Source organism: Oncorhynchus gorbuscha, linkage group LG24 (assembly GCF_021184085.1).
Source record: "Oncorhynchus gorbuscha isolate QuinsamMale2020 ecotype Even-year linkage group LG24, OgorEven_v1.0, whole genome shotgun sequence".
Lineage (NCBI taxonomy): Eukaryota > Metazoa > Chordata > Actinopteri > Salmoniformes > Salmonidae > Oncorhynchus > Oncorhynchus gorbuscha.
In genome coordinates, this window is record NC_060196.1 from 25,425,881 (window position 1) to 25,439,128 (window position 13,248).

Here is a 13,248-nt window from a genome sequence, read left to right on the forward strand (position 1 = left end):
ACAATAGACTTCAAATCCTATTATTCCCCTCTTTGTCCTGCACTCAGTTAGGCCTACATGTTCCCTCCCATGAACATTGTATTGAATTATGAAAGTTAACTTTCTCGTTTGAAATGAGACACGAAGTATACATAAAATAAGAATTTGTTCTTAACTGACTTGCCTGGATAAATAAAGGTTAAAAAAAGAGAATTTAACCCCAAAAAATACATGAAGATCAGAATCTAAGAACAAATTCTTGATTATGTTTTAGGATCATGAGTCCAGGCCACAGAGAAAGTCATTACAACTTTCATAGCCTTATCTGTCTGCCAGCATCGTTGTGAATACTACCAACTCTGCGATATATTCATTGACATAGTTTGTGTCTGTAACATTACTTTAAACTGTGGCAGAAGTGAACCCTGGATTTAGTCTGAGTAGTATTGTTTCATCTTTAAAGCTTTAATTTGATCACAACTGCTCTCCCCAAAAGTTCAAAACACTCAATTCAAACAATGCATCAATGATCATTGTCTAACAGTGAATCTGCAGCTGATCCTCAAGACCCCTAAAGTTGACCGCATACCCATTTTGGGTACCCCAGCCACCAGTATTCGTAGGATAATGAGGTAGGGGGCTTCCAAATGGTACCACATAAGTCACAATTTGTATCCCTGACAGGCTGGACCCATGGTCCATTCCAGCCTGGCTGTGGTTCGATCCCGCCACCCCTGACTCTGGATGCGACACATGGGGTGCTCCCACCTCCATACCCTCAACCACTAGGCCCATGGTGCAAGTCAGCAACGCTGCCCCCAGCAGCAAGTTCTGCTTGGCATTTCACTAAATAAATAATGCTGCAAAAAATCTCTACTGTACTCAACCAAGGGCAGAGACTGTGTTTCTCAGTCTCTACTGTACTCAAAGGCAGAGTCTCTCTCTTTCTCAGTCTACTGTACTCAATCAAGGGCAGAGACTCTCTCTCTCTGTGTGTTTCTCAGTCTCTACTGTACTCAAAGGCAGAGTCTCTCTCTGTTTCTCAGTCTACTGTACTCAGCCAAGGGCAGAGACTGTTTCTCTCTCTCTACTGTACTCAATCAGGGGCAGAGACTGTGTTTCTCAGTCTCTACTGTACTCAATCAAAGGCAGTCTCTCTCTGTTTCTCAGTCTACTGTACTCAATCAAGGGCAGAGACTCTCTCTGTGTTTCTCAGTCTCTACTGTACTCAAAGGCAGAGACTCTCTGTGTTTCTCAGTCTCTACTGTACTCAATCAAGGGCAGAGATTACTATGCCACTCTCAAGGAGGAAACTTCATACTAATCTGTGCTTTCAAGCCAAATGAGAAGTTTTTACATTTGGTGTGTAATTTCAGTTCATTGTTTGCCTGGCCTCAGAGAGGTGTTTCATGCCCACATTCTCACGCAGGTGTGTGTACATGGGACAAGAAATCTGTGGATACGTATTTGTATGTTAACGTAATTGATATAGTGCACAACAGAAACATATCAAGTAGTATACAATGGCATGTATTTGTGATGAGAACACTATTCTGGTGAACTCCATAGTGACGATGTTGTTTGGGTCCGGAGGCATCATGACATTATTTAGGATGTGTTTTAATTCCTTAAAACTACACTGTCACTGGACATGTACTGTACTCAATCAGCATAACCAATAATATTCCTTACACAGGTGACACAGGTAATCCAACTGAAACTTGATTTTTTTATTTTTATTTTACCTTTATTTAACTAGGCAAGTCAGTTAATTAAGAACAAATTCTTATTTTCAATGACTGCCTAGGAACAGTGGGTTAACTGCCTGTTCAGGAGCAGAACGACAGATTTGTACCTTGTCTGCTTGGGGTTTTGAACTTGCAACTTTCCGGTTACTAGTCCAGCACTCTAACCACTAGGCTACCCTTAACTTGGAACACTTTGCTATCATAGCTTGTAATATGTGTACAAGTGAATAAGTCATAAGTCAGTACGTCAGTATGTGTCAGTATATGTGTACATATAGTGACTTGTTCAGCAGTCAATGTAACACAGTGCTCACATAAGCCTGTTGGACTTAACAAGGCGTAACAGCTGGAAGTGTTGTGAAACTGAAGCCATTCACTCGAGGATGCATCTGCATAACAGACCCGGTGAGTAATCTAACTTGCACACATTGTAAATAAGTCAAATGTTATTTTAACATACATTAGAGGCGGGTTTATTATTATCTACTTGATTTACAGGCAAATGTTTAACTCCATGGCTAAATAGGGTGGGAAAATATGGCATGCATCAATTCACACTATTAGCCATGTAAATGAACTAATGTCCCAATGTATCATTTTAACCAGAGCACAGCCTGCTGTTTAGCCTTTAAAATGTTAAACATGATTATGGCCTTTGAGTCCCATGTTAACAGTGAGAATCGCAGAATGGTGAACTTAACGACGGAGAGTTTTGACTGTGTGTGATATTAGATTGCTTCTTGTGTAAATATTTTCTGTCTGGATTTTAATGATTTGTATCAAGCATGTAAAAGTATGCCATTTTAACACCTGATTAGAAAGGTTCAGTCTTGGAAAGGTTAAACAAATGGCATTTTTGTGCCTGAAGTTGTAGACACACTACATATTCTTGTGGAATTGTATCTTTGCAGTGTATATTTAACATTTGCGAAGTTCATACCAGTTGCAATTGAGTTACTACGAGCTATAGCATTCAGGTGTTCTTTTAACCCTTCTGCGTTTCTGCTAATGCCCTAAAAGGTGACCTACAGGTTGCTGAAGGCGACCTACAGCAACCTCAGAATACTCATGTGCTTTGTAATGTCCTTTACATTTTCATCATTGTGTAAAATGACGTTACGCCTGCAATAAAATACTTCTATAGCACATTTCCATAAGTAACCACTGCCAAATATGTTTTTGATGTTCTACCCATGGGAAACCCCTCTTTCTAAGGTCTCTTTACAGATTACTAATCAGGACTGCCAGCCTTCCAGTTTGGACTGGAGTTACCTCCTGTCAAATAGTGAAGACGGCCCAGGAGATTTTTGTGACGATTGAATTAGATGAATACAAGAAATCAGTCCATGACAAGTTGTCAACCCTAGGTTGTGTCAGGCCCTGATCTGTTTCACCTGCCATTGTGCTTTTCTCCACCCCCCTCCAGGTGTTGCCCATCTTCACCATTATCCCCTGTGTACTTATACCTGTGTTTTCTGTCTGTCTGTTGTCAGTTTGTCAAGCTTACCAGCGTTTGTCCTGTCTTTTCCCAGCCTCTCTTTATCTCGTCCTCCTGGTTTTTGACCCTTGCTTGTCCTGACCACTCTGCCCGTCCCTGAGCCTGCCTTCCATCATGTACCTTTGCTCCAACTCTGGATTATCGACCCCTGCCTGCCTTGACCTGTCGTTTGCCTGCCCCTGTTGTTACAATAAACACAGACTGCACTTGGGTCTTCCTGTCACGTTCGCCATAACGAGGAGACCAAGGCACAGTGTGAGATGAATACATTCTTCTTTATTTAAATGAAGAACACTAAACAAACACCGCGAGCGTGAAGCTATAACCACAAGTGCTGACGTGCAACTGCACATAGACAACCCACAAAAAGGCAACTTAAATAGGATCCTCAATCCGAGACAACGATAAACAGCTGCCTCTGATTGGGAACCAATTCAAGCCACCATAGACCTACATATATCTAGGCATACTAAAACCCCATAGATATACAAAAACCCTAGACAGGACAAAAACACACATACCAACCCTGTCACACCCTGACCAAAATAATACATAAAACATAGATAACTAAGGTCAGGGCATGACACTTTACCTTCCTCATAGGTTAGGCTAATCAGTCATTCCTCTTCTATCCATTCCTACCAAAACTAGGACAATAGGCTGGGAATTCATTTCAGAAGCCCTGTTTATACCTGCCACTAGCCAGCGTCCTTCGTCCTGATCTTGCCCTAATCTTATATGTTTACACTTAGAAGATCTGATCACAATGTGTCTTTTAATCGTATACACCACTCCTGTCTAGAAATGTAGGCACAGTCAGAGTGTGATCAATACAAAGGTTGCACATTAGAACCAGGTATAAACGTGGCTATAGCCTGGTTGTGTTTTGTGACAGAGGATGAAAAAACAATACAGTCAACAATTTATTAGTTGATCATGTTCTTGCAAGTAGATCTTAAGGGAAGTGATCACTACTACCTCACTCTCCAACCAAGGTGCATGAGTTGTAAAGAGGAGATTCAGCAACTTTTGCATGACAATGAAAGTAAATAAAATATTTATTGTTAAAGGTAAAATCATGTTTTTTACGCACTTCCATTGTCCTCCAAGAGTTGCTGAATCTCCTCTCTACTTCATGTAGATGTTCACAGGAGGTGAAGTATGCAACAGTTCAAATGTTCTACAGTCCAAACAGGTCATTTTACAGTGCATATGTAACGGCATTCTTCCTCCTCTTCTGAGGAGGAGTAGCGAGAAGGATCGGAGGACCAATGCGCAGCGTGGTAAGTGTCCATAACGTTTATTAAAAGACAAACTGAACACATTACATTACATTTACATTTAAGTCATTTAGCAGACGCTCTTATCCAGAGCGACTTACAAATTGGTGCATTCACCTTATGACATCCAGTGGAACAGCCACTTTACAATAGTGCATCTAAATCTTTTAAGGGGGGAGGGGTGGGTGAGAAGGATTACTTTATCCTATCCTAGGTATTCCTTAAAGAGGTGGGGTTTCAGGTGTCTCCGGAAGGTGGTGATTGACTCCGCTGTCCTGGCGTCGTGAGGGAGTTTGTTCCACCATTGGGGAGCCAGAGCAGCGAACAGTTTTGACTGGGCTGAGCGGGAACTGTACTTCCTCAGTGGTAGGGAGGCGAGCAGGCCAGAGGTGGATGAACGCAGTGCCCTTATTTGGGTGTAGGGCCTGATCAGAGCCTGGAGGTACTGAGGTGCCGTTCCCCTCACAGCTCCGTAGGCAAGCACCATGGTCTTGTAGCGGATGCGAGCTTCAACTGGAAGCCAGTGGAGAGAGCGGAGGAGCGGGGTGACGTGAGAGAACTTGGGAAGGTTGAACACTAGACGGGCTGCGGCGTTCTGGATGAGTTGTAGGGGTTTAATGGCACAGGCAGGGAGCCCAGCCAACAGCGAGTTGCAGTAATCCAGACGGGAGATGACAAGTGCCTGGATTAGGACCTGCGGCGCTTCCTGTGTGAGGCAGGGTCGTACTCTGCGGATGTTATAGAGCATGAACCTACAGGAACGGGCCACCGCCTTGATGTTAGTTGAGAACGACAGGGTGTTGTCCAGGATCACGCCAAGGTTCTTAGCGCTCTGGGAGGAGGACACAATGGAGTTGTCAACCGTGATGGCGAGATCATGGAACGGGCAGTCCTTCCCGGGAGGAAGAGCAGCTCCGTCTTGCCGAAGTTCAGCTTGAGGTGGTGATCCGTCATCCACACTGATATGTCTGCCAGACATGCAGAGATGCGATTCGCCACCTGGTCATCAGAAGGGGGAAAGGAGAAGATTAATTGTGTGTCGTCTGCATAGCAATGATAGGAGAGACCATGTGAGGTTATGACAGAGCCAAGTGACTTGGTGTATAGTGAGAATAGGAGAGGGCCTAGAACAGAGCCCTGGGGGACACCAGTGGTGAGAGCGCGTGGTGAGGAGACAGATTCTCGCCACGCCACCTGGTAGGAGCGACCTGTCAGGTAGGACGCAATCCAAGCGTGGGCCGCGCCGGAGATGCCCAACTCGAAGAGGGTGGAGAGGAGGATCTGATGGTTCACAGTATCGAAGGCAGCCGATAGATCTAGAAGGATGAGAGCAGAGGAGAGAGAGTTAGCTTTAGCAGTGCGGAGCGCCTCCGTGATACAGAGAAGAGCAGTCTCAGTTGAATGACTAGTCTTGAAACCTGACTGATTTGGATCAAGAAGGTCATTCTGAGAGAGATAGCAGGAGAGCTGACCAAGGACGACACGTTCAAGAGTTTTGGAGAGAAAAGAAAGAAGGGATACTGGTCTGTAGTTGTTGACATCGGAGGGATCGAGTGTAGGTTTTTTCAGAAGGGGTGCAACTCTCGCTCTCTTGAAGATGGAAGGGACGTAGCCAGCGGTCAGGGATAAGTTGATGAGCGAGGTGAGGTAAGGGAGAAGGTCTCCGGAAATGGTCTGGAGAAGAGAGGAGGGGATAGGGTCGAGCGGGCAGGTTGTTGGGCGGCCGGCCGTCACAAGACACGAGATTTCATCTGGAGAGAGAGGGGAGAAAGAGGTCAGAGCACAGGGTAGGGCAGTGTGAGCAGAACCAGCGGTGTCGTTTGACTTAGCAAACGAGGATCGGATGTCGTCGACCTTCTTTTCAAAATGGTTGACGAAGTCATCTGCAGAGAGGGAGGAGGGGGAGGGGAGGAGGATTAAGGAGGGAGGAGAAGGTGGCAAAGAGCTTCCTAGGGTTAGAGGCAGATGCTTGGAATTTAGAGTGGTAGAAAGTGGCTTTAGCAGCAGAGACAGAGGAGGAAAATGTAGAGAGGAGGGAGTGAAAGGATGCCAGGTCCGCAGGGAGGCGAGTTTTCCTCCATTTCCGCTCGGCTGCCCGGAGCCCTGTTCTGTGAGCTCGCAATGAGTCGTCAAGCCACGGAGCGGGAGGGGAGGACCGAGCCGGCCTGGAAGATAGGGGACATAGAGAGTCAAAGGATGCAGAAAGGGAGGAGAGGAGGGTTGAGGAGGCAGAATCAGGAGATAGGTTGGAGAAGGTTTGAGCAGAGGGAAGAGATGATAGGATGGAAGAGGAGAGAGTAGCGGGGAGAGAGAGCGAAGGTTGGGACGGCGCGATACCATCCGAGTAGGGGCAGTGTGGGAAGTGTTGGATGAGAGCGAGAGGGAAAAGGATACAAGGTAGTGGTCGGAGACTTGGAGGGGAGTTGCAATGAGGTTAGTGGAAGAACAGCATCTAGTAAAGATGAGGTCGAGCTTATTGCCTGCCTTGTGAGTAGGGGGGGGGAAGGTGAGAGGGTGAGGTCAAAAGAGGAGAGGAGTGGAAAGAAGGAGGCAGAGAGGAATGAGTCAAAGGTAGACGTGGGGAGGTTAAAGTCGCCCAGAACTGTGAGAGGTGAGCCGTCCTCAGGAAAGGAGCTTATCAAGGCATCAAGCTCATTGATGAACTCTCCGAGGGGACCTGGAAGGCGATAAATGATAAGGATGTTAAGCTTGAAAGGGCTGGTAACTGTGACAGCATGAAATTCAAAGGAGGCGATAGACAGATGGGTAAGGGGAGAAAGAGAGAATGACCACTTGGGAGAGATGAGGATCCCGGTGCCACCACCCCGCTGACCAGAAGCTCTCGGGGTGTGCGAGAACACGTGGGCGGACGAAGAGAGAGCAGTAGGAGTAGCAGTGTTATCTGTGGTGATCCATGTTTCTGTCAGTGCCAAGAAGTCGAGGGACTGGAGGGAGGCATAGGCTGAGATGAACTCTGCCTTGTTGGCCGCAGATCGGCAGTTCCAGAGGCTACCGGAGACCTGGAACTCCACGTGGGTCGTGCGCGCTGGGACCACCAGATTAGGGTGGCCGCGGCCACGCGGTGTGGAGCATTTGTATGGTCTGTGCAGAGAGGAGAGAACAGGGATAGACAGACACATAGTTGACAGGCTACAGAAGAGGCTACGCTAATGCAAGGAGATTGGAATGACAAGTGGACTACACGTCTCGAATGTTCAGAAAGTTAAGCTTACGTAGCAAGAATCTTATTGACTAAAATGATTAAAATGATACAGTACTGCTGAAGTAGGCTAGCTGGCAGTGGCTGTGTTGTTGACTTTGTAGGCTAGCTGGCAGTGGCTGCGTTGTTGACACTACACTAATCAAGTCGTTCCGTTGAGTGTAATAGTTTCTACAGTGCTGCTATTCGGGGGCTAGCTGGCTAGCTAGCAGTGTTGATTACGTTACGTTGCGTTAAAAGAACGACAATAGCTGGCTAGCTAACCTAGAAAATCGCTCTAGACTACACAATTAGCTATGTAGCTAGCTACGATCAAACAAATCAAACCGTTGTGCTGTAATGAAATGAAATTAAAAATGTGATACTACCTGTGGAGCGAAGCGGAATGCGACCGGGTTGTTGAGTGCGGAAGTTCTATTCAGTAGACGTTGGCTAGCTGTTGGCTAGCTAGCAGTGTCTCCTACGTTAAGGATGACAAATAGCTGGCTAGCTAACCTCGGTAAATTAAGATAATCACTCTAAGACTACACGCTCTAAACTACACAATTATCTTGGATACGAAGACAGCAAAGACAACTATGTAGCTAGCTAACACTACACTAATCAAGTCGTTCAGTTGAGTGTAATAGTTTCTACAGTGCTGATATTCGGTAGACGGTGGACGTTTGCTAGCTGGCTAGCTGCTGCGCAGATAGCAGTGTAGACTACGTTAGGACGACGAAATACGCAGTTGCAATAGAAGTGCTGACTGTTTCACTTTGTTGTCCTCTTTCTTTTCCTTTTCCTCTGTCCTTCTTTTGTCCTTATTTTGTCTTCCTTTCTTCTGTTAACTAGATATTTTTTGTTGTTATTCTTTGTAAGCTAGCTAGCTTCTTCCAGGAGAGTCCCTAGCAACTGCTTAGCAACAAGTAAACAATTCTGCTAGCAATTCAGCTAGCTAAGATAACTGTACAATTTTATGAAAAATAGTTAATTTTTCAAAAGCCTGTCTTTTTTGGTTTGTTCCTTGTTTGGTCTTCTATTGAGTCTTGCAGTTTTCTCTTGATTTTGTCGATGTACTTAACACTACAAAACAATAAACGTGAAACGAACGAAACCGAACCGTGTGGCAACAAACACTCACACGGAAACAGAAAATAAACACCCAAAACCAAAATGGGAAAAACAGGCTACCGAAGTATGATTCTCAATCAGAGACAACGAACGACACCTGCCTCTGATTGAGAACCATACTAGGCCCAACACATAGAAATATAACAAAATAGAAAAACAAACAGACTGCCCACCCCAACTCATGCCCTGACCATACTAAAACAAAGACAAAACAAAGGAACTAAGGTCAGAACGTGACAGCATATTTATACTGACTGGAGGAGGTATGACACCATCCTGGCCCCCTGTACTAAGCACACCAACTAGACATGGTCCATTGTCCCCAATTATCATCAAGCAGAATAAATTGACAGAGAGCTGGTGGAGAAGAGGATGGAAGAAAGCAAGCTTCATACATCTGTGGAGGAAGAAAAATGCCAGTGCTTTTCCCATTATGGGGAAAACACACTGTTGTCTACAGTAGACCACAACTCTTGTGCAATATAAAATGCTTAGGTACCAGGGTTAAAAGCCATTCATTCTTTACAGAAACATTCTGCAAAACGGTGAAGGATTACTATTATAATTGAATTGAAGCATGTTTGTAGAGTTCTGCATTGACTCATTAACAGACAACCCATTATTCGTGTAGACAAATTAAATGGAAAGGGACCAGACACAACCCATCCTGGGGTCTATCCGAGACTTTTACATTATCACGGTTTGATAAGCACTCCTCAGAGTCACCAGTGTAAATGCTGCGGTTACGTTTTGAGGAGCTGTTTCACAGATGTCGGCATAGGGTCATTTGAAGGGAATAATGACCAGCTACATTTCAGTGTATCTGCAAGCAGAGCCATACCTGAATCTATATGGAAGTCTTTATCTGCCAGTAACACATCAAGGCTGTATACTTGGAAAACACACTCCCACATGTGTATGTACCTATACACAGAGTGTAACCAACGTCTCGCGTGTCAACACAACTGTGAATGCTCCATTACCTTTAACCATTCACCTTCAAAAGCTGAAACTCCATAACTCACATCTCTACCTACATACACATTAGCACAAATTACATCATCACCTGCCATACTCTACCAAACTTTTCCTCAGCTTTCCTGTCGAAACACATAAATCCTGTAAAATTTTACACTAACACACAGTTAATTGGCTGTGTCATGACAGTGTAAAGTCAGCGGTCTTAAACTGACATTGGCTTGGTTTATAACATCTGTTATAACTCTGAGAGTGAATAGGGGACGTGATCTATGGTACGATGAAGTGCTATAACGATAAGTAGCCTGGGGACGGGGATGTACATGCATGGTACTCACCGAGTTTGCAGAGCCAGCTGACCAGGATCCAGACTACTATCAGGTACAGGAATTGAATTTCATGCCAGTTCCAGGTGACAATGGGTAGGGTGGTGATAAGGTTCGTTGTTCCATTTTCTGTGCTCTTGTCAGTCCTGTGCTCTGTGCCCATCTGACGGTCATCATTACCTGCCTGAGATGCCAGGCTGGGCCTACTGATGGCAAGCAGCACAATCCCCAGGAAGAACGTGGAGTGCCATAGAGCTGGCATCTTGGAGCTGGATGCTTTTCAAATCTTTTGCTCTTTGATCAATCTTGGTGTCTGTCTCTCATTCCCTCCCTCTCTGTCCTCTCTCACCGTCTCTGGATTTTCAGTGCTGGCCCTAAGTATGTTTGCTCCTCTCTGTCCTCACTCAGGCTAGAGTACACCTTTTCACTACAGATGAAAGCTCCTCCCACTCTTTAGCCGGACCAGCTAGTTGGGCCACTTCTTCAACGGCAGGGACGGAGGTTTTGCCCCACCTTGCCACCCTCTTGGTAATCACTAGCTCAGGACACCAGAGGCTTTTCCAATGTCTGCCACCCTTGCCAGCAGGCACGCCAGCTAAGCTAAGCTAGTTAGACAAGCTAGCTACTCTAACTTGATTGATAGCCTGAAATGGCTTCTTGGTAGCTTGTTATGAGGTTGGGAAGCTATCTGGGCTAGCTAAAGCCAACTTCATAAAATTGCTAGTGGGCTAGAAGGTGTTAGAGATTCAACAAAAATCTGAGGGGGCCCAATATTTATTTTGGGGTTGGCACAGGGACATGTGGCTCCTCAGATTTGTGTTTCTCTAGCACTTCTTGCCACCTAGCAATTTTATGAAGTTGGGGTGGCAGCGTAGCCTAGTGGTTAGAGTGTTGGACTAGTAACCGAAAGGTTGAGAGTTCAAACCCCCGAGCTGATAAGGTACAAATCTGTCGTTCTGCCCCTGAACAGGCAGTTAACCCACTGTTCCCAGGCCGTCATTGAAAATAAGAATATGTTCTTAACTGACTTGCCTGGTTAAATAAAGGTAAAATTAAATTAAAATTTAGCTAGCCCAGGTAAGTTCCCAATCTCCCAATCTCATAACTAGCTACCAAGAAGCAGCTTGTCTAACTATCTTAACCGGCATGCCTGCTGGCAAGGTTGGTAGACTTTAGAAAAGCAAGAAATTACTAAATAAAACTCACATTCCTTCAAATCTTTTTCCCAGATAAAATGTAGTATCTTTATAAAAAAGCAGTCAGGAGGATACAGACAGCCCCTAGCCCCCCCCTGGACCCCCGCCATTCCAGGGTGCATGACACCCCTGCAGGAAGAACACTTACAGCTCTGGCCTAGTTTTTCAAAAGTTAATGATAGAATTCTATGGAAGCGTGTTCCCATCACCCAAAACTAATCTGACTACGAGTTAAGAGATGGTAAGTCATGAGATATGTACGTCATAAATATAAGACAAAAAACATTATGAGATCCGTTTAGGTGATCAGTATCACATGAATCCAATGTGCACCTTGCATCAGGCCGTCCTCTACTTCTAACCTTATGTATATTCTATTGTCAATCGCACAGTGTGTGTGAGAGCGAGAGAGAGAGTTTGTCGTTCCGAATTAATGGATTGGAGAGTTGTTGATGTGAGCTTGTGGCTGTCTGATGTATTCATTATTTAAATTAAATCCACTAAAGGGGAAATATGGGATTGGTACATCAATTTGTGCAGTTTTAAATTATAAAAGTCAGAAGTGAGAAGTTTACATACACTAGGTTGGAGTCATTAAATCTCGTTTTTCAACCACTCCACAAATTTCTTGTTAACAAACTATAGTTTTGGAAAGTCAGTTAAGTGTGCCTTGAATTCTAAATAAATTACAGACAGTGTCACCAGCAAAGCACCATCACACCACCTCCTTCATGCTTCACGGTGGGAACCACACACGCAGAGATCAACTGTTCACCTACTCTGAGTCTCAAAGACACAGAGGTTGGAACCAAAAATCTCAAATAATATCCATTGCTCGTATTTCTTGGCTCAAGCAAGTCTCTTCTTATTGGTGTCCTTAGTAGAGGTTTCTTTGCAGCAATTCGACCATGAAGGCCTGAGTCACGCAGTCTCCTCTGAACAGTTGATGTTGAGATGTTTCTGTTACTTGAACTCTGTGAAGCATTTATTTGGGCTGCAGTTTCTGAGGCTGGTAACTCTAAAGAATGTATTCTCTGCAGCAGAGCTAACTCTGGGTCTTCCTTTCCTGTGGCAGTCCTCATGAGAGCCAGTTTCATCATAGTGCTTGATGGTTTTTGCGACTGCAATTTAATTTCTTGAAATGTTCCATATTGACTGATCTTCATAAAGTAATGATGGACTGTTGTTTCTCGTTGCTTATTTGAGCTGTTCTTGCCATAATATGGACTTGGTCTATTTCCAAATAGGGCTATCTTCTGTATACTAACTGTACCTTGTCACAACTGATTGGCTCAAATGCGTTAAGAGGAAAGCAATTGTGTATTTTAACAAGGCACACCTGTTAATTTAAATGCATTCCAGGTGACAACCTCATGAAGCTGGTTGAGAGAATGCAAAGTGTGTGAAAAGTTGTCAAAGCAAAGGGTGGTTATTTGAAATATATTTTTTATATCAAATATATTTTGATTTGTTCATAGTTTTGATATGTTCACTTTTATTCTACAATGTAGAAAATTGTCAAAATAAAGGAAAAAACCCTGGAATGAGTAGTTGTGTCCAAACTGGTCCTGTGTATTTGTTTATTCTTCAATGTGTCTTAGAATTCAAAATCAAATGGCTAAAAGTTCCTTGGTATGACCTTCTTAAAACATTTCCATATACAGTGCCTTGCGAAAGTATTCGACCTTTTGCCACATTTGAGGCTTCAAACATAAAGATATAAAACTGTATTTTTTTGTGAAGAATCAACAACAAGTGGGACACAATCATGAAGTGGAACGACATTTATTGGATATTTCAAACTTTTTGAACAAATCAAAAACTGAAAAATTGGGCGTGCAAAATTATTCAGCTCCCTTAAGTTAATACTTTGAAGCACCACCTTTTGCTGCGATTACAGCTGTAAGTCG

The 13,248-nt window shown here is 44.2% G+C and overlaps 1 protein-coding gene across 2 annotated transcripts in view; it reads right to left on the reverse strand.

Annotated features, from left to right (window-relative positions):
• Positions 1–10,518, reverse strand: part of LOC124012840 (sodium/hydrogen exchanger 3-like) — a 47,483-nt gene extending 36,965 nt beyond the window's left edge. Inside the window, exon 1 of one of the 2 annotated variants that reach the window (XM_046326836.1) lies at positions 10,155–10,518. In XM_046326836.1, the coding sequence (XP_046182792.1) occupies positions 10,155–10,404 (250 nt within the window). In that variant the 5' untranslated portion in view covers positions 10,405–10,518. Of the gene's footprint in view, positions 1–3,817; positions 3,869–10,154 lie in introns of those variants that run through there. The other variant, XM_046326837.1, reaches the window with a different exon arrangement.
• Between the last annotated feature and the right edge of the window lie 2,730 nt (positions 10,519–13,248).